Source organism: Mesocricetus auratus, unplaced genomic scaffold, assembly GCF_017639785.1.
Source record: "Mesocricetus auratus isolate SY011 unplaced genomic scaffold, BCM_Maur_2.0 Super-Scaffold_100006, whole genome shotgun sequence".
Lineage (NCBI taxonomy): Eukaryota > Metazoa > Chordata > Mammalia > Rodentia > Cricetidae > Mesocricetus > Mesocricetus auratus.
The window spans coordinates 91,337,643-91,357,912 of record NW_024429190.1 but is presented as its reverse complement, the minus strand read 5'-3'; the positions used below and the strand labels follow the sequence as shown (position 1 = coordinate 91,357,912).

The 20,270-nt window shown below is 46.3% G+C and overlaps 1 protein-coding gene across 2 annotated transcripts; it reads left to right on the top strand.

Annotated features, from left to right (window-relative positions):
- The first annotated feature begins 1,699 nt into the window (after window positions 1-1,699).
- On the top strand, window positions 1,700-19,061 carry Mat1a (methionine adenosyltransferase 1A). 2 transcript variants are annotated; one of them, XM_013121175.3, is made up of 10 exons: window positions 1,700-1,939; window positions 2,130-2,337; window positions 4,802-4,879; window positions 6,399-6,521; window positions 9,568-9,680; window positions 10,072-10,215; window positions 14,852-15,070; window positions 16,021-16,203; window positions 16,500-16,633; window positions 17,176-19,061. In XM_013121175.3, the coding sequence occupies exons 2-10, from the start codon at window positions 2,244-2,246 to the stop codon at window positions 17,276-17,278; spliced, it is 1,191 nt and encodes a 396-aa protein (XP_012976629.1). In that variant the 5' UTR covers window positions 1,700-1,939; window positions 2,130-2,243; the 3' UTR covers window positions 17,279-19,061. The 2 variants fall into 2 exon arrangements, with proteins under 2 accessions (XP_012976629.1, XP_012976628.1); XM_013121174.3 differs by having other exon boundaries at window positions 2,023-2,337.
- Window positions 19,062-20,270: the final 1,209 nt, after the last annotated feature.

Genomic DNA, 20,270 nt, shown 5'->3' with positions numbered 1-20,270 from the left:
GACTTATCGTGTTTAAACGGTCCAATCTCATTCTTTCGGTAATTCTGTAAAGCAGGTAATTATTTTACCTGCTGCAGAACTCTGGAGGCCCACTCTGATCCGCATAGTATGTTAGGAAAACAACTGAGACTCCAGCCCAGAAGCCTGCACTTGCAGCTGCCATACTCTGTGATTCCTTATCATTTACCCTATGAAAGAACTTGAGGCATTCTTGTATTTAGTGACCATGTTGTACGCAGCTCCCACATGACCCAGGCTGAATAAGTTGCTTTCAAGAGTCTTCCCTCATTCTGAATTGGTGTCCAGACTTCAGAAACCTCCTGCATACACGCCTGAGAGCTCTACTTCTCTATAAAGGACATCTTCTAACTGGCATCCTCTGCCCCATGATGCTGTTACTCATTTTGGAAGAGTAACTTTGTTTTGGAGAGTTGGCTTTGTTTTCTGTCTTCTTGTTGGATTTAAGAACTTGGATGAATTCTTGATTTAGACTTCAAGTTACTCTTGAAGCAAATTCATACCATAATTATTACAGATCTAGCTGCTAGGGTAACCTAGGTCTACAGTCCAAATTAAACATTAGCTTGTGCTGTGTCTAGGCTTGAAACTTATGTACCCAAAAGAAATTTACAAAGAGACAATGATGTTGAAATATTTTAAGGACAAACAGGAAGGTTCTGTGCTTGCAATGACAAAGCAATTTGATCCAAAAATCCCACTCTGATCCGTCATTTGTTTGTCCCTTCCTAGTGGCCTGTTTCACTTCCAACTTTTAGCAGTCATGTGCCCGAGCAAGTTAGCTCTCTCTGTTAGTGCTTTTGATAGCTGTGTATACACAAGCTGTCTCCTTGCATTCCATATCGATTTAATATAGTTTTAATTCCCTAGAGCAACTGTGTTCACTAACTAACCTCAAGGTTTCGAACATTAGAATTTGTGCCAGAAAAAAGATGTTTTAAGTGCCTATGTCTAAGTGCAGAGGAGGAGGTTTTAGTCACTAAGACTGCATTGTTTCCTCTTACCGTGTGCTTCCCACAGTCAACCCTGCAAGCAAAGTTTTGGTTGGCTACTTTTTATTGCATTTTAGAAGGAACTGGTTTCTCCTCATTCTTTGTTATTTCAATTCTCTGTTTCTCAAAGATTGTAGGTCCGTGAATGGGAGAAAAGCTGGGTACAGACACTGTCATTTATGGGACAGCTAATTAATGATATTTTCAATCCTGCTTACTCCCTTCCTTGGTCAAAGCAAAAAGAATGAGGAAGTTATAGGGACAGGGTCTTTATGAGAGGAACAGAATTGAATACATGGGAGTTTATCATGTTGGGGGATACCAAACCTGAATACCAATTTCCACATAACGGATCTGTTTCTCAAAATTGCGTTATTAAGAAGTAATGATCTTTGTTGCCTGGATCACCCACCACCACCACCACCAAACACCTTGCCAGCTAATTTGTTTGCAGGTCTCTTAGGGACATTGACAGTTTAGGTGATTTCTTGTGGCAGAAAAAAACGCAGGCTCTAAAGCTTTTCCTCTAACTAAAACGGACCTGTTGTGTAACGCTACAGCTGGTTCAGAGTACAGGTGCATGCTCTTGGCTCTTGCTTTGCCCTGAGGAGGCAGAGGGGGTGAGCCCAATCCAGATCAGGTGTGGGGGAGGAGGAGGGTTCACGGCAGAGTCCCACGGTGTTGCAACCTAGCCCATACCAAATCCCTGGGAGAGTTTCTAGCTGCCTGTATGTCCCAGTGAGCAACTCCAGGCCCCCAACTCTCCAGAGTGAGATGTTAAAACCCTGGAACCACTCAGAGATCAGGAAGGGAGCTGAAGGAAGTTTGAGAAGCACTTCCTGTCTGAGAGTCTACAGTCTTTCTTCATGACTTGTGGACCACAGGCTTCCCATTTGAGACTTTGGAACTGAAGGCTGAAATTCCTCAAGGTAAGAAGACTCCCCTCCCAGGAAATGGACTCCTCCAATGTCCTTACATGCTTATTCAGGCACTTTCACTTTTCCATATATAGGAGTCACCCGGGAGCAAACTGTGTCCAGCCGAAGGGAGCGACACATCTGTATTCCATCCACTCTCTTCCTCTTTACTCATCCTTACCCTCTTCTCACGTGCTCATAGGCACTTGGGCAGAAGTCATCCCTGTGGTTTTGTAGAGGGAGGAAAACAGAAAAAAGAATAAAAGAAGCACTGAAGTTGTCACCTTGGAAAAGTGAAGTTGAGAACTGTGACACAATGAATGGACCCGTGGATGGCTTGTGTGACCATTCTCTAAATGAAGAAGGAGTCTTCATGTTTACATCAGAGTCTGTAGGAGAGGGGCATCCAGGTAAGTAGTTTGTCCTGAGCTCAGAGGCAAGCCTGCTATTCACAGCTTATGCCTAGGAAGTCGCTTTTACTAGATACCTTAAAAACAATGTTCATCAGTTGTTGTAAAAACTCTCTCCAGAAAGAGTGTGAGCTAGTTGGAAAGCTGTCACCTATCTTGAAGCCTAGGCCGGTGATGCTGCCACTCAGCATCTGAGCAACAAAGGTTGGTTGCTATATACTATGGGTATTAACAGAACTAAATTAAATGTGTTTTTGAATTAAAGCTTTCATATATTACCAGTGACCTATTAAAGTCACCTATTAAAGTCAATGGAGAATGGTCCTCAAGCAGGAGCAAGTTCTGCACATAAACAATGCACAGATTAGGAAGGAACAGCCCTGAATTCTAATGGTGTTGAGACAGAGCTCCAGATGGCAAGGATCTCAGAGACACTTTCTGACATAAGTATAAACGTCCTAAGGAATAGTGATTGTCAACCTGTGGGTCATGTCAAGTGACTCTTTCACAGGGGTCACCTAAGACCATTGCAAAACACAGATATTTACATTGCAGCTTATGACAGTAACAAAATTCCAGCTAGTAAGCAGCAAAGATTTTTTTCTTTTTGATTTTTAAGACAGAGTTTCTCTGTATAACGGCCCTGGCTGTCATGGAACTCACTCTGTAGACAAGGCTGGCTTCAAACTCACAGAGATTCACCTTATTGATGTGAGTGGCAGAAGCTATGTATTCACATGCACCTGGATTTAAAACCAGCATCTACCACTGACAGGAGGATGGATAGAACAATCCACCATGTGTTTCGTGGCTGTTTCTGAAGGAAAGATTAGCAAGTTTGTCTTTAATGGCAGAATAATCAGTATCTTAGTATCTGCTTTTGAGAGCTAAACTTCTTGACTTAAGATCTGAATTCTCAAAGATTATGTCTTGGAGCAGGATAGATGCTCTGTGGTAAGAGCACTTACTGCTTCGGTAGAAGACTGGTCCATTCCAGCTTCAGGGGACCCAACATCCTCTTCGAGATTCCATGGGCATCTGTGCTCACATGTACACATTCTCCCAACAGATTACACACGTGCATATACACAATTAAAATAAATCTTTTCAAAAGCACTCTTAAAGAACAGACTCTGGGCATTTTGAACATGAGTGGAAAGACTATTCATTAAATAGGTCTCTCTTTTATCTCTTAATTTGTTAGTAGACACACTGGAAAGCAGGAGTGAATTTGTGCACACTGTCACTTGGTGCTCTACATGTTAGACCATGTGAGTCCTTTAAGGAAAACAACAGAATAACGTCAGTTCTCAGCTCCTGCTGCATCTCTGTCAGTCCCATCTTAGCCCAACTATCAGGACATCTGACTTACAGGAGGCTGAGTGACAAGAGGGAGGATCTCAGAGCTTATTTCAATGTTCTGTTGAACAACAGTGGTGCATGAGGGGTCCCTTGTGGTGTTTTCATGATGGCATCATCTACCTGGGGTTGTGTTTTGTATCTTATTGATTGTATCTATGGAACCTTCAGTAAGGTATTTGTCTGGTCCACTCAGTACCTAATATTACTGATGTTATGAAGGACTTTAGACTATAGCCATAGCTTTTATAGATGTTAAAAATAAGGAATATATTTGGAAAATCAAAGACTTTTTATTATAATGTAATCATGAATTACTTAGACTCCTTTTTGGGGGGTGTTTAAGACAGGGTTTCTCTGTGTGACAGCCATGGCTATCCTAGAACTCATTTTGTAGATCAGGCTGGCCTCAAACTCACTGAGATCTGCCTGCCTTCCAAGTTCCTGGATAAAAAGCATGTGCCACTACCATCTGGCAAATTACTTAGACTCTTATAGCTGGTTTTGAAATGTATTTTCCTTTTAAGGAATTCTATGATTTTGTGTAATGTATGTCATCCAAAATGATGTATGGAATAGAAGAAGAGTTAAAAATATTCTTCATTTCTGGAGCTCATGAGGCCTCATTCCTACCCAAGGAGCTATTATATTGGCAGTTAATAGCAGCTAAGGGAGGAAACATCATTTTCCTTCTGTATCCCAGCCACTGGCAAATCAGCCAAGTTTGGTTTCTTTCAGTACATCCACACTCATGCTCATGCAAGAAACCCCAGAAAAATATGGTGGGTCACCCAACAAAACAGCAAAGTAGAGGGGGAACCCAAGAAAAGACTCAGAGGGATTGGAGGGGCATGAGAGAGGGTATTATCAAGATAGAATTATATACACATACAAAAGTGTCAGAGAATAAGTAAAGACTTCAAAATCTACAAGGACTCATCAGATAAGATGTATCTCATTTCTTATATTTGAGAAAATATCACATTTATCTTTGTTAGGTAGATTTGATAGACATACTGAGAAAATGTCAAATTATTTTAGCATTTAACTTTGCCATACTTAACAGTGATGCAATCTGTTACACTTAGTGTTTGTTCTTGTTCAGATAAGATCTGTGACCAGATTAGTGATGCAGTGCTGGATGCCCATCTCAAGCAAGACCCCAATGCCAAGGTGGCCTGTGGTAAGAGACAAGCACCCTTTTTTCTGGAGAGTTGAGAGCATTGGGTAGAGAAGTTCATGGTGGACATATGACCGTAGATTCATACTCATCAGGTCCAAAGTCAATGTCCTCCTGTCTGCAGGAGATTTCAAGTGGCCTTCCTGTGTTGTATTAGGGAGGAAAAACATTTCTAACCATGAAACAGAATCAACTAGAATTTGGTATTAGATGTCATCACTACCATAACTAGCAGAGGGCTGGGTAGGAACATGGCCTCCCCAACACAGGTTTCATTAGGAGCTAGGGAGCCTTTCAAAGTTATCAGATGATCTTCCAGAGGAAGTGAAGGGCTTGAAATGATTGAGGCTGTCGAGAAGATAATTTTGATGGCTCCATATGCCTAGATCCTCCTCTGATTTTCTTCCCTAGCATGTGGTATGTCCCAGATGTTAAAATAATTTATGCATCCCATTACCAGCAACCAATAACAGTAGTTCCATCAACTGTCCATAACCAAACCAACAGATTTCCAGAGAGTTATCATTGTTAAATAAAGCACTGAGGCTCTTGTTCATACCCATGTCCTCCAATGTTTCCTGGAGCTCCATGTAGGCAAAACACCTTTACTGTTGTTCATGGGATAAATTCTCCAACATCAAATCTTCGCCTGATAGAAGGCCTTGACACACCCCACAGCCCTCAACTCCAGAGCTTGGACGAGCCAGGTCCAACTTCTGACCTTATTAATGGAGCTACAGTGGTGGCTGCACTAGGACCTTTGCAATAGCTTATGGGTTTGGAAGCCCTGGTGTGGAGACCAGAATTCACTGTCAGTGTCCATGCTATGTCCATTCCTCTGCACAGACCTTCCTTCCTTCCTTCTCTAGAGTTATCTCAGCCTATGTTATGTACATCAGATCCCCATGCACTCAGAGGGTAGATATCACACTGATAGCCTTAGATCAAATGATAGCACTTTCTAAAAGTGCATATCCACACTAGCTTCTTAGCTAGGGTTCTTGATTCAGTTCTTAAAGATTCCATGAGAGCCTCTGGCAGTAGATATTCATGCAATACCAGTTTTTAAAGAAAAGTTCCTTTTGAGAAAATTGGTTTGTCTTGATCCTTGGACCATGAACCCACTCATTATAGCAGCGTTCTGTCAGCGTGTGTGTGTGTGTGTGTGTGTGTGTGTGTGTGTGTGTGTGTGTGTGTGTGTGTGATGCATTCATCATGCTCATTGTGGAAGCTATATTGCTTGAGACAGATTAAGTAGGTTGTCCAAGATAACAGAAGCAGTAAATACGTTTGCACAAAACTCAAAGATAATTCACTCTTCCCAAAGCTTCACTCTCTGACAGCCCTTGAAGTTGCTCAGTGGTTAGTGCTGGAGTTGCTCTTTTTGTTGGCACTGTTATTCTTTCTTAGAAAGTACTCATCAAGCCCCCAATAAGTCTTTTTATCTCCATCTTGAGAGGGCTATACCCTTGACCTTCTGTCTGCTGGCCCAAGACTGTTACCTGCCCTCCTTCCCTTCCAGAGACGGTGTGCAAGACAGGTATGGTGCTGCTGTGTGGGGAGATCACCTCAGTGGCCATGGTCGATTACCAGCGGGTGGTGAGAGACACCATCAAACACATCGGCTATGACGACTCTGCCAAGGGTGAGGATGGGCTTGCTGTGTCTGTGTGCAAGTAGGTGTCTACTGAGTGCGTCTGTGTCCCATATGAAGTCAAATCTAATCCTTGAGTTTTATAGAAATACAAATTCAGTCAGGAGGGCAAACAGCCCATCACTCATCTTGTTCTGTGAAGGACTGCAGCTGGTGGGGCCAGCGTGTACCCGTCCACGATTGACAAGTCTCATTTAAAGTCAGGCTTTCCTGGTCCTGCCAGAAACTTCGAATGGAGCTCCTAATAAAGGGAGCTGCCCTCTAGTGACAACATGTATTATGAGCACTGATGCCAGTGTCCATAGATGTTATCTGACTTCATCATTCCAGAGCACCTGGTGTGTTTCTTATGTAAATGAGGGGCCTTAGAGCATGAATACAGTGAGATGCCACCAGGGCAGGGGCTCCTGTACTATCCACTGAGCTACAGTGCATCTTGCTATAGATGCAGAGAATGAGGCCTCATTTTCAAGCACCTGGGCCTGATCACAGGTGAAGGAGACAGGGAAACGCAGGTTAGTACCAATTCCAGGTGCTGCTGGAGTTGAGACCCAGGGAAGAGAGGTACAGGCCAGGCAAGGAGGTGAGGGGACTGGGAAGCACCAGGTGATGCGAGCAGAGCTGAGGGTTTCACAGCAGATGCCCTGCTTAATTCCTCAGGCAGGTTAGGAAACCACCCAGCCCAAGACTGCATCAGAAGACTCAGGGCATGAGCACCTGTTTGCAAAGACGTTTTGGTAGTATTTCCAGTGCCCTTTATCTACCCTAGCTTCCTGTATAGGAGTCTCACCTGACTTCCTTTTTTTTCTTTCTTCCTTTTTTTTTTTTAAATTTAAGTTAGAAGCAAGCTTGTTTCACATGTCAATCCCAGCTCCCTCCCTCCGTCCCTCCTCTACTCTCCCTACTAAGCCCCCCAGTTCCCTACCCAAACTCCACTCCGATCCCTAGGGAGGGTGAAGCCCTCCATAGAGGATCTCTAGAATCTTTGACCTGACTTCTTAAAGGTTCCACTATAGCCTCTAGCAGTAGATATTCATGTAATTGCTGTTTTTTTTTCAGATGTACTTATTTAAAGAAAAATTCCCTTGAGTCTCTGTTGGCCCTCTCTCAATTCCCGGAGGTCACTGTAAGAGACATATTGACCTTGAGCAATAGCAAGAAAGCCCACTTCTTGGAGGTTGGGAGTGTTTTAGAGTGACTGGGAAGAGAAAGAGTGCATGCAAGTTAATTTCACCGTTTAAGAAGTGAGGGCTTCATAGAAGAGACTTAATGTAGAAGAGAACAGCATCTTGAGATGTTATCACGAATAGCCTTTCCCCATTATACCCTAAGACATCCATTTATTTATTCACATCTAGGCCTTATTCAAGACCAAACCTTGCATTAGATAACAAAGAAAATTTGCATGTTCTTTAGAAAGGGCTAAGTGAAAGAGCCCAATTCTGGCTGCATTGTACTTGGTTAGCACTAAGAAGATGCATTATTTAGACTCGATTAGGCAAAGGGAAAAAGTCTTAGAAAGCAGAGAAGAGCTCTTTGGCACCTCTCTAAAGACCATCCATTGATTTCTACAAGAAAAACATCCGCTGGGGGGTGGGGGAGCAGGGGAGGAAAAGGGCAAAGGCAAAGAGGGGCTTCCGGGCCTCAGATGACCCAGTGTGAGGTGTTCTATGCGAATCTGTTTTCATCTTATGCAATAAGGGGGTCGAATTGCATGAGTGAAATGTCCGGGGAAACTAACTAGGAGCTGGTCAAGCTTGGGTGTGTGGGGAGGAGCCAGAGGAGCACCATTCCATCCAGAGGTACCTAGGCCAGGTGGAAAAGTACATAATGTTTAAGGCTAGTCCTAAATTTGTTGTCTAAAAGAGTTCTGGCCCCATGACAGGGGTTGCTGTTAGTGAGGCTTCCTTGAGTTAGCACTCAGAATACTAGAGGTGTACCCCCAACTCTGTACTGCAGCTTTGAAGAAGGAACCTGGGCCCCAGAGGTTTAATTTCTATTTTCTTAATTTATTTTTTACATTCCAATCCCAGTTCCCCCACCCTCCTCTCCTCTTGCTTCCCCCACTTTTCCCTAACCCAGCTTTCATCGGCTCCTTGGAGAGGGTAAGGCCTCCTCTAGGAAGTCTAAGTTTGTCCCATCAGCTCATTGAGGCAGGACCAAGCCCTCCCCCAATGCCTAGCCTGAGCAAGATATCTCTCCATATAGAATGGGCTCCACAAAGTCAGTTTATGTATTAGAGTTAGATCTTGGGCTTTTTTATTTGTTATAGGACCCCAACTCTAGGAAGATGGTTCACATACGTGGTGCTTGTTATTCAGGATGAGTGTATATAGCAAATACACATACGTACATACATATACACATACATATGGATAAGGCATATAGTTGCGCTTCTAAATGGAAACATTGAAAAGACTCTTGATTTTCAATTAGTGAAGGGATAGTCTCTATTTCCCTCTCTCTCACCTTCCTCTATTCCTTAGTCCCTCCATCCCTCCATCTCTTTCTTCTTCTCCTTTCCTCTCTCTCAGACAGGGTTTAATATAACCCAGACTTGCCTAAAACTCCATGTGCAAGCAAGATGGCCTCCTGTCTTCACTTTAGAGGTGCTGGGATTATAAAAAAGCACCACCATGTCTTGTTAGTGCCATGATTTTCAAATAGGATTCTGGAGGGTTCTTCTGGGAAACTTAGGGAAGCAAGGCTATAAGTTGTTCACCTACTTGTCAGAGTGTCCTTGGTCCTGTCTGGTTTGTGTTGTTGTGGTGGGTTGTCACATTTCTCTGTAGGGTATACTTTTTTAACCAAAGTATAAATTGAATCCAGTAAAATGTGTCATGGAGAATCTTCTCTTTTGAAAGAGTTCTACATGACCATGGAAGAAAATGTAAGGTCTTTCAACATCCTGGGCCTCAGCTGTGAACCAGAGGTTACCTCCCCTAACAATAAATGCCACAACAGAGATTGAGAAGTCCACCAAGAAACTTGTAGTCCTGTCTTGACACATGTCTCCACTCGGCTTGCTTCTGCCCAGGCTTCGACTTCAAGACCTGCAATGTGCTAGTGGCTCTGGAGCAACAGTCCCCAGATATTGCCCAATGTGTCCACCTAGATAGAAATGAAGAGGATGTTGGTGCAGGAGATCAGGTATGTCAAGTGTGAGGGCTGGGCCAGTGTGGTTTGTTTCAACTGAACCATGATACATGAGGAGAAGCCGGTTGGGTTAATTCCACTGTTGGGTGGTCTCATCACTCTAGAGATCTGGGAAGGATCACACCTGCAGTAATCTGAGCACGGCTTTGCTGCCTGGCAGCACTGTCAGGCTGTGCAGGAGAAGGCTGTGCTTGCTAATGACAGATGTAGGCTTGTCTCCTCTTTCCAGATTGTTGGGAGTCAGAGGCAATATCTTTCCTTTCTAAAGTGCCCAGTGCACATTGTTCTATAGGGGGTACCCCCCATAGCTGTTGAAGCGCCAAACAAAATATGAGATTTGGAGAATGTTACTGCTCTGAGCTCTAAGGCAGGTGTCCTACTCCAGGGACTGATGTTCGGCTATGCCACAGATGAGACAGAAGAATGCATGCCTCTCACCATTGTTCTTGCTCACAAACTTAACACCCGGATGGCAGATCTAAGGCGCTCTGGTGTCCTTCCCTGGCTGAGACCTGATTCTAAAACTCAGGTGAGTTGCATTCAACACCTCCTGCAGATCTTCCTACAGGAACTTCAAGTACACCAAATCATTTTAGTTCTGGCCATATTTATTTTATTTTTTAATTCATTCCTTTATGATTTCACAACAAACACACACACACACACACACACACACACACACACACACACACACACAATGTGCTTGATTATATGCCCTGCTATCCTCCCTTTTCTTCCTCCCACTTACATTAAGTCCCTTCTTTTTCTACCAAGTCCTCCCTCCCACTGTTATGACTTTATTTGTGTGTATACCCACTGCACTTGACTACAGTTGCTTGCGGGAGACTGAGTAGGGAGTAACTTACTTGAATAAAGGTAACTTTACCATTTATTACCTAAAGCTCCTCAGGGAGGGTGGGTATTATGAACCCATTTCCTATCCATAATGCAATGTTGATAGGCCTAGCCTTGTGCAGATATCATGCAGATAGCCAAAGCTGCTGTGGATTCATGGGTACAGTGCCATGTCATATCCAGAAAAGAACATTTCCCAGCTCTCCTTACCATCTTCTGGTTCTTCTTGCATTCTTTCTGTCCCCTCTTCCACCTTGTTCCCTGATAGAGACATTCCATCCAGAGGTAGGCACTCATATCCATCCAGGGATAAGCACTCAATAAAGACTTATTCTCAGCACTTGGACCAGTTATGGTTTGCATTGCCATCACCTATTGCAGACAGGCTCTTCTCCAACCAAGGCTGATACATCAGAAGTTTAAGAATATAAATCCAAATAGAAAGTATTCAGAACATAGCTTGGCATTATGTCTACTTCGTAAAGCAACAGTCGTAGGCTCCTCACTCAGGCCTGTGTTCTCCACAGCCATGGACTTTTGACTACGTTTCAGTACTAGGCATGAATTTTCTCCTGTGGAGGGAGCCTCAAATCTAATTAGAAAGTTGATTACACCTCAGTCACACTATTTTCAAGATGAAAATATTCTATTTAGGTACTCCATTTTGAAAAGAATCACGATTTGAAAGCTCAGGATAAATATACTTCCCATGCTTACCCTCATCAAAATTTATTATAAAAATATTTTAAAAACCAGATGTTTAAAATAGAGTTTTCTATTTTTATTTTTTAGCATATATAGACTCTGATGATAATTCAACTCCTGCCACAGACTTACTTCTTCAACAGTTTCAGACATGGTAGACCCTGTGCTTGCGTGCACACGGGTCTTGTCTCCCCATCTTGAGCAGACTGTCTCTCTGCGTCCCCTTTCTTTGTTTTTACCCCTTGACGTGTCCGGTTCCAGCCCCGGGGGCCCTGACCTCCCTCCTCCACACCGTGTTGAAATGTATTTCTATTTGAAGGACAATGATGATGTAAACGTGTGAGCACACACGGAGCTCCTGTATCACTCCACACTCTCCTGATGGCCTTGGCCAATGGCTGCCTGCCCTGGCTCCCTTTCCACGTTCCAAAGTTTGATGCCCCAAGGTCGTGGCACATCTCCCCTCACATGTTTTCTCCCTATTTTCACACACGCTTGGGTCATAAGTTTTCCATTGTGGTCCCTCTAAGACAGCAGCCACATTGCTTACAAGCTCGTGTGCTGAGAGCCCGCCACATGCTGCTCACTGTCACCTTTTACTCGGCTGAGGACTGAACAACGTGTTCCCCAGTCCTGCTTGGTGCCATCCATCTCCATGGTACTGGTATCCCATGTTTCCTTAGATGAACGTTCCTCTCCCTGCAGCCCAGCCTTTCCTGGGGTGGTCCCTTTTCCACCCAAGTCAGCAACGACACTCCATGCTTCCAAAAGGTCCTCCAAGTGTAAGAACTACAGTTAAATTTTCCTCTTCGCCGTCTCTTCGGAATTCTCTGCTAAGTTTCGACTTCCTGTGCGAGGAGGGCAGGATCCATTTGTTATTCTGGCATTCAGACCTTTATGGTATTCCCACTATAACTTTCCTCCATCGGGACCCTTCTCGCAGCCTCCACTTTGCTGAGATCATCCCACTCGGGTTATCCTTGGATTACAGGGCTCGCACTCCATATGCTTGTGAATGCCACGCCTGACACCCCCCCACTAGACAGTCTTCCCCTCCCCTGCACTTGTAATTGGTATACAAGCTTTTATGACCCAGTGTGGTACATGTGTCTGTGTCTAGTTACTCCAACCACCCAGATGCATCTTCGTGGTGAGGTGGGTCACACTGAGCAGAAGTCTCACATGGCTCTACTTTAGGCAAGTGAGTGTGCGGCACCAATAGAATGCTTTCTTGGGGCTTCCTGTGCTATTCATGTGACTTTCAAGGTGGAGATTGGGTCACCAGCGTCTCTCAGGCATTGTTGGAAGCTATGGAACAGGACAGCTAACATGTACATTGTGCTGCTACCAAAACAAAGTGCTCCAAAAATGTGGAGCTCTACAGAAAAGACAACCGCAGAGCAGGGGTAGGAAGAAGGCAACAGCCTCCCCCTCTACAGTCACTTTGTAAAGGATTTCCACTGTCACCTGTGTTGACTGAGGCCAGGATGAGTTTTTCCACCTGAACAAATTGCTGCTGCTGATATTGAGAATCAGGGTGGCAGTCCAGTGGCTATTTTTGTACCAGGTCAGAGCTCCGTTTTCCATAGTGTATTTTTCCCCATATCTGCTGACATGGCGAGATAAGAGCAGAGCTCAAGCTCTTCGCTCTGCCACCCCGTTCCAGGAGTTCTGCAAGGATGCAGCGGTAGTATTTGCCTAGTAGGGATGGAGCCATTGGGGCTCAGTTGAAAACAGCCAAGGCTACATGCGATAACTCTGGTCCTAGAGCTTGCCCCTGTCTCCACCTTGGGAATCCACATTCCCCCACTCTAGCTCCCTGTTGTGGAGACCTTCATGTGGATAATTCCCACGTGTTGGTAGTGCGGGGTTTAAGCGTGACACCTCAATGATTATGCACTTACCCATCTCACTAGGGTCAGATGGCGGTGTCCAGTTTTTCCTCACTCCCCCTAGATCTCACTCTGTTGCTGTTTTGGACCAGCAGGACACAGAGTAGAAGTCTGATATGTATCCCACTGGCTATACTTGATCTTAGCCCAAAGAGTGAAAAGTGACAGGTATTTTTGGATGGCTGCCTAAGGCACCTTGGGCAGGCAGAGACCTTATTGCAGCAGAGCCCCAACAAGGCAATGCTTGCTGCAGGGTCCTAACTGGGCCCTAGGATGGAAAACTATTCTATGCCTGTCAGTCACTCAGCCAGACTCCTATGTCAGTATTTGACCTAGGCACACTTCTGCAAGCATCACATGCCCCCAAGCTCTATAGATACTGCTCTGATGGGTACATATTGTCTCAGGCAGCATGGAACCTGTAGCCCAGCATATGGTTCATGGCTGTAAGTAGCAACTATCTGCTAGAGAGAGCCCTGGCTATATATCCCCAGGTCACACTTCAGCCATCTTATGTGTCATCTTGATCAAGGTGTTTGCCTTCTGGAACCCAAGCTTTGTTGTCTACAGAATCGGGCAACAATGACCACCAATCTTTGGCTTGTCTTCTAGTATTCAAAGCTTGTTCACCCATTGCTGCTTTCTTAACCATCCTACCATTCTCATCTGCTACTCCCAACCTGCCTCGCACCAATCTTTCCTCTCTGCAAACCCAGGGGGTCCTACCAGATTTTCCTTGCCACCTAAAATGTATCAGGTGTCTGGGCCCAGTGACATGTCGTTAGAGCATGGGGTCTCTAGAGGACATTTTGTCTATGCTACAGTGGGAATGACAAGCTTTGGTATAAACTCTGCAACGTTTGGCTCTTGGGCATTTCACAAATTGCCTGTGTGATGTCAGGCAAGTTCTGATCTTAGTTTATCTCATTTGTGAAGCGTGGGGGGGTACTAACACCTCTTCACTGTGATGTCTTAGATCTAGACACGGTGGAGGTGAATGTTTGAGGGGTTTCCATGGCTTCCCCTGCCAGGACCCTGTAAGCAGGATCCCGACCCCACCCAAGTGGACACCATTTCACCTTCTTTTGGGAAAGCACCAAGAAAATGGGGATTTAGAGCTTGTATCCCTTCTAGCTAAAGTGTCCTAACTAGAGACTCTTTCATCCTGTCCCTATAGCTGGCAGTTTCCTGGTCCTAGTGCACTTCCAGGATCCTTCACTGAGGGTAGAGGGCCCTTGCCAGGCTCCTCTTCTCTGTCTCAGAAACTCAGCATATGACAAGTATAGCCTTGGTAAAAGATCCTTCTTGGTCTTTCCTAGTCTACGACCAAGGTACCCTTGTCTCTGCCAATGACAGGTGGCCTGAGAATTCCTGTGTTCACTCATGGAAGTGGGGGAAGTCTGTGGGAAGTGCCAGGAGGGTTTTGGCTAGAGAGGGTGATTGGCACTAGCTGTCTCTGGGACAGAAGGAGAAGATCTGGTCAGCAGTTGAAAGACAGTGCCACATGTGTGTGCCTTATGCTGTCCTCTGTGGTATTGGACAAATCAACAAATGTAAGCACTTGCCATATTAACTCTTCAAAGAGCCTTTGAGGACAAGGGCACTCACTTGGTCGCTCACGAGGTCAGCCTGCCTCCTGGGAATCTGTGCCTGACAACTATGCGGTCTTAGCTTAGGCCTGGTGGGCCTCACAGTATCTTCCCTGACGGACAGGTAACAGTTCAGTACAGGCAGGATAATGGTGCCGTCATCCCTGTGCGCATCCATACCATCGTCATCTCTGTGCAACACAATGAAGAAATAACGCTGGAGGCCATGCAACAGGCCCTGAAGGAACAGGTCATCAAAGCTGTAGTGCCTGACAAGTACCTGGATGAAGACACCATCTACCACCTGCAGCCAAGTGGGCGGTTCGTCATTGGAGGTCCCCAGGTGAGCATTTGTCTCTGGGTGAGGGCCTGTGGCTGGATATTGGTGGTTAAGCTGCTTGTGTCTCCGAATGCACTGATGACAAGAGGTCATTTTGAGTGGCATAGCAGTGTCGGCCCATGAACTCAGTGTGCTCAGTGAACGCTGGCCTGCGTTAAAGACACTCTGTATATCTGTTAATATGCAGAAACCTCTCCTTAGTGCTTGTTCATGGCTGACCTTCCCAGGCAGCACTTGCTGAATATGAGCTATGGCGGTCTCCAGCTATTACAGGCAGAACAGCAGGGCTAGAGTTTTATAAAAGCTGACAGAATGGTTGCCTTTTCTCCTATATGCACACAGAACTGGGGAGGTAGGGCTTGGCAGAGCTGAGGTTGTTGTTACAAGGCTGAGTGCCCAGCATAGGTTCTGTGATCAAACAGTGTTGGCGCTGGGCAGAAAGAAGGTTACATCTCTTGTTTTCTTGAAGGAAGTCTTGAGATACGTGAGTGTGAAGGGTGGATCTCTGAATAGGATTGGAGTAACTGGATTTTCACCAGCTTGTTAAATGTAACCCCATCAAGGTCATTTCCTGAAGTGCTGCTACACAGCGCACGCTTGTGAAGCGAGCAATGTGGCACTGGCCACAACCCCAGCCCCAGATTGTATTTATTGCAGAACAATTCCTGCCACCAGGTGGACTGCTTCTTAGGATGAATTCAAAAGCAAAGGCATGACCCCAGATGACCTCTGGCCTGTCTCAGGCACTTTCTACTGAGGCTTTGACGGGTTCCCTGATTTTCATAGCTAGTCAGTGCCAGGACCTGGGCAAGAGCTTGGGGTTTTTGCCTGATTAAAAGGGGCCCTTGGGAATTCCCCCAGGTGACTCAGGGCACCCTCTTAGGGCGCTTCTGCCCCATCCAGCATTCAGGGTCACGGGTTCTCATCCTCTTTCCGTTTGTTTCCCTCTGCAGGGGGACGCAGGTGTCACAGGCCGCAAGATTATTGTGGACACATATGGAGGCTGGGGTGCTCATGGTGGTGGTGCCTTCTCAGGAAAGGACTACACCAAGGTGGACCGCTCAGCAGCTTATGCTGCCCGCTGGGTGGCCAAGTCCCTGGTGAAGGCTGGCCTCTGCCGGAGAGTTCTTGTTCAGGTAGGTTGCCCCCATTCACTCTGATCCTTCCTTCCTGTCCTTGCCAAAGACCCCAGTCCAGCCTGGAGTTAGGAGATAATGGCTCAGTGGGAAACCCGTCTCTTTGCCATTGGTTGCAACTCTTCATATATGGCATTGGCCACTATGGCTGGCAAACTCGGGAAGGAGAGAGCTCACCTAAAGCCAGAAGGGCTGCCAGGCAGGAGTGATAGGCGTCCTGTTAGTGTGATCCTTGCTGCTCTGCTCTGCGAAATCTCTCTGAGGGCCTCAGTCACTGAGCCAGATCTTTCTGGAAGGTGTCCTATGCCATTGGTGTGGCAGAACCGCTGTCCATTTCCATCTTCACCTACGGGACCTCGAAGAAGACTGAGCGGGAGCTGCTCGAGGTGGTGAACAAGAACTTCGACCTCCGTCCCGGTGTTATTGTTAGGTAAAAGGCGCTTTCAGCTGCTTGTTGCATGGAATCCACCACTCCAACACCCAGGTGGACACAAAGGGCTCAGAAGTCTCTTACAACAGGAGGGTCTAAAGTCCTGGCCCTTTAGCAGAGTACCTGGCCCCGTAGCAAAGTCCATGACCCCAACTCGGGGTGTCTGGGTTTCAGCTGAAGGAAGTCCTGCAGATACTATCCCTGGTGTGGCTGACCTTGAGCAGCTTGGGCATCTCAGGCCAGATGGCTAGGAATCTAGTAGGCAAGTCCATTCCTACAGGCTCTCATGGCATTGTTATTTTCCTGTGCTTGGCTGTGAGAGCACTGGCCTAGGCAAAACCAGGCAGTAGAAAGTTACCCTGGGTGGTGTGGGCTGCTCATGCTCAGCTGTCTGTGATCTTGGAGTCTTTACTTCTTAACCTGGGTAGGACAGGGCTGTGGTGCATAGGGTGCAGGTGTTGGGTGGGAAAGATCTCCTAGGACAACCCCTAGAGCCTACTTTTTCCCCACTTAAAAATGACTCTTACCTCCCCTGACTGCAGGGACTTGGACCTGAAAAGGCCCATCTACCAGAAGACCGCGTGCTACGGCCATTTCGGGAGAAGCGAGTTTCCCTGGGAGGTCCCCAAGAAGCTTGTGTTCTAGAGCTGGTGGGAGGTTTGGCTTTGTTCCACAGTCTGTCCTCTTCTCCAGGATCTCAGCTCCCAGGTCTCCTAGCCTCTCTCGAGTGCCCTCTCTGCTCTTACCCTCAGGGCAAAGCAAGCTTCTTCTAATGTTTCCCTCTCCTGTAATCTGCAAACGTCTCATGAATGATATGCCAAGTGGCTATGTGATGTGGAGTTATCAGGTCTCCTTGCAACAGTAGTCAATGTTCTCTGTCCGTCCCTCAGATAACAGCCATGTTGATTTTGTGAAAAAGTCACCCCTGTTAGGCATGGAGTTGCTCCCTTATCTTCTCCCACAGTCTGAACCTGACTAGGACATCTCTTCCTCCCTCCTGGGTATGTGCCCAGATGAGTGTATTGCACATACCTCTCTGGCTTTCCCTTGACATTGGCAGTCAGAGCTCCTGGGCCAGAGCTTTCCTAAGGCTCCTGTGAGACTGGGCATCTGCCACATAAATATGGCCGATGTCCCCTGAGCATTTGCACTGTGCGAAGGACTGAGCTGTGCATGCTTCATCACAGCACAATAAGGTGGCATCTTTATTATCCACATTAACAGATGAGGAAACTGAGGCACAGGGAATCCACAAAGCTCTCACAAGTTCCCACAGCCACATGTATCAGAGCAAAGAAGTGGATTTGGGGCTTTGACTCTCTAACTGTCACATCTGCATCCTAAACCAGATGTATCCTGAGTGATGACCAAGTGGATTGACTTGAGACTGTGGCCTCTTATTTAAGGCCTGGGCATTCTCGAAATTAGGAGGTGAACCCAGTGGCTCTTGGTGAGCCCTGGGCAGTGTTCTAGGAAGTCAAGATGGAAACTTGTAAGTGTCTCACTTGCTCTGGAAGAGAGTTCAAGGCAAGCTTGGTATCTTGGCCTGTCAAGCTGGGCTGGGGTTTGGAACTAAGAAGAGGTTTCATGGTCTTAGCTCCCATCATTCAACGACATGGGGGCTAATCATAGACAGCCCCATAGAGAAGAGGCAGCAGCTTGTTCCATCACAGGCAACCAGCCTCAGATAGGGACCCTGCCCCCCTCAAGGCTCGCTTCTTCCCTGGACCCTCGTGCTTACTCAGTCTAAATGCTCCTTGGGAAGTAAATGATCCAGGTGCAGTCAGGCTCCAAGCAGTGGAGAAGTTACTCAAGATCTAATGAGAACTGGCGTTCACCAGGTAGCCTTTGTGGTGTGCGTCTGTCTACCAGGGTCCTGGAAACTATATGTTCCTATGGGGTCCCATCATGACCAGTACCACCCATCCAACCTCTCCCTAGCTGGGGCCTCCCCACAGCAGACCCTCTGCCAGCTCCCAGGGACACGGGTTCAGGAAGGGAGCTGGCTCACAGTGCTGGCTCACAGTGCTGACTCAGCAGCATTATCAAGGACCAGATGCCTTGCATCTGTACCTTGCCTGGACCACAAAGAGCCCAGGTTTTCCCTTCCAACCAAGGTGAGGAATAGCAGGGGGAAAGTCCTAATGGCCAAAGATCCCTGGAGCTGTGTGTGGCATAGAAGCTTGGGTCTCTCCGTAGGGTTCCTGGCTGCCTGGAGCAAAGTGCCTCATAGCAGACGGAAGGATGTGTGTGCAGATGGCTGAGTTCCTGTAACTTTAGCTATGTCTGAATAAAAATCCAGAATTATATACTTCCCCTAACCCTCAGACTCATGAGACTCTTTTTTTTTTTTCAATGTTTCATATGAAACAAAGCTAATATTTGTTACTAGTACCTGATAGTATGGTGAATAAAAACTCAAACTCAAGGAGCAAGGACTCTGTGCTGTGTGTGTGTGTGTGTGGGTGTCCTGCTCCATCATATTCTGCTTTATTCCCTTGAGACACAGTCTCTCACCAAACCTGGAGCTAGGCTGGTGGCCTGCAAGCCCTGGTGACCCTCTTGTCTTCACCCTCTCCACCATGCTGGAGTTACACATGTGCACACGGCTACACACAGCTTATTTAGATGAGTGATAACGACGGGAACTCAAGTTGTAACGCTTATATAGCAAGCACATGTATCCATGAAGAGACCTCGGCCCCACTGTGCTTGTTTTGTTGTTTGTTTGTTTGTTTGTTTGCTTTTTGTTTTCAAAACCTGAGCTGCTTTACTGTGAAGCAGTTCTGACTCTCTCACCTCCCAGACAATCTGGATACCGTTTTCAGCATTACCCCAACCTCGACCTTTAGGGAACCTCTCCCAACCCCTTGAACTAATGTTTTCCTGCTGACCAGCACTGAATTAGATGCTCCATGTCCCTCTGAGATTGAGATACTTAGTCATTCCTCCTGGAGTCATCAAACCATGAGGCTTTGTTGAAGGAGCTGTGTGGGGGGCTGAGACCTATGCAATTTCCTAGGAGGATGTGTTGGGGAAGGAATCGATTTTTGGATGTGTGCGCTCATGCAGGCTGAGGGCAGGTATATATTTTTCTTCATTCCCATCCCCTGGGTACCCGGAAGGACTGGATGTAGCTAAGTTCCAGGCCTAATGAGAAGAGAGAAGAGGAGAGGAGAGGGAAGGAGGGGAGAGGAGAGGAGAGAGGCAACAGCCAAAGACAGGTGGTCGCAGGTCTTGTATGTGCCTGGCTCTATATCTAGAGCATCCCTTAGGCCCTAAAGTCTAGGGGATAGTCACCTCACAGAAAAGTGACACAGTCTGCAACAATCTCTGAGCAGCGAGACCCCCATGAAACATCTGAGGATGCATATTTGTGGGAGAAAAGTTTATGAATGGAAAATCACTACTAAAAGAAGAGCTCAAAATTTCAGCTTCTACCACCTGTCCAGTTGGCAATTGGTGATTGGTGATGCTGGGAAGGGAGGAGCCCGTTGTCTTCAGGGATGCAAGCCCTGAGAGGCTCCAGTAGATGGTCCTATACCCACACAAATATGGGCAGCACTAAGTAAGCACCACTAGGAAATTAAAGGAGAGGACAATGAGTGGATTTGATCAAAATACATTACATGCATGT

Excerpts from the sequence above, each read along its gene's own strand:
- Mat1a (XM_013121175.3), top strand. The coding sequence starts at position 2,244 with ATGAATGGACCCGTGGATGGCTTGTGTGACCATTCTCTAAATGAAGAA. Across the intron at positions 2,338-4,801 it reads TGTAGGAGAGGGGCATCCAG|ATAAGATCTGTGACCAGATT; the intron begins GTAAGTAGTTTG and ends GTTCTTGTTCAG. Across the intron at positions 16,204-16,499 it reads GCCGGAGAGTTCTTGTTCAG|GTGTCCTATGCCATTGGTGT; the intron begins GTAGGTTGCCCC and ends TCTTTCTGGAAG.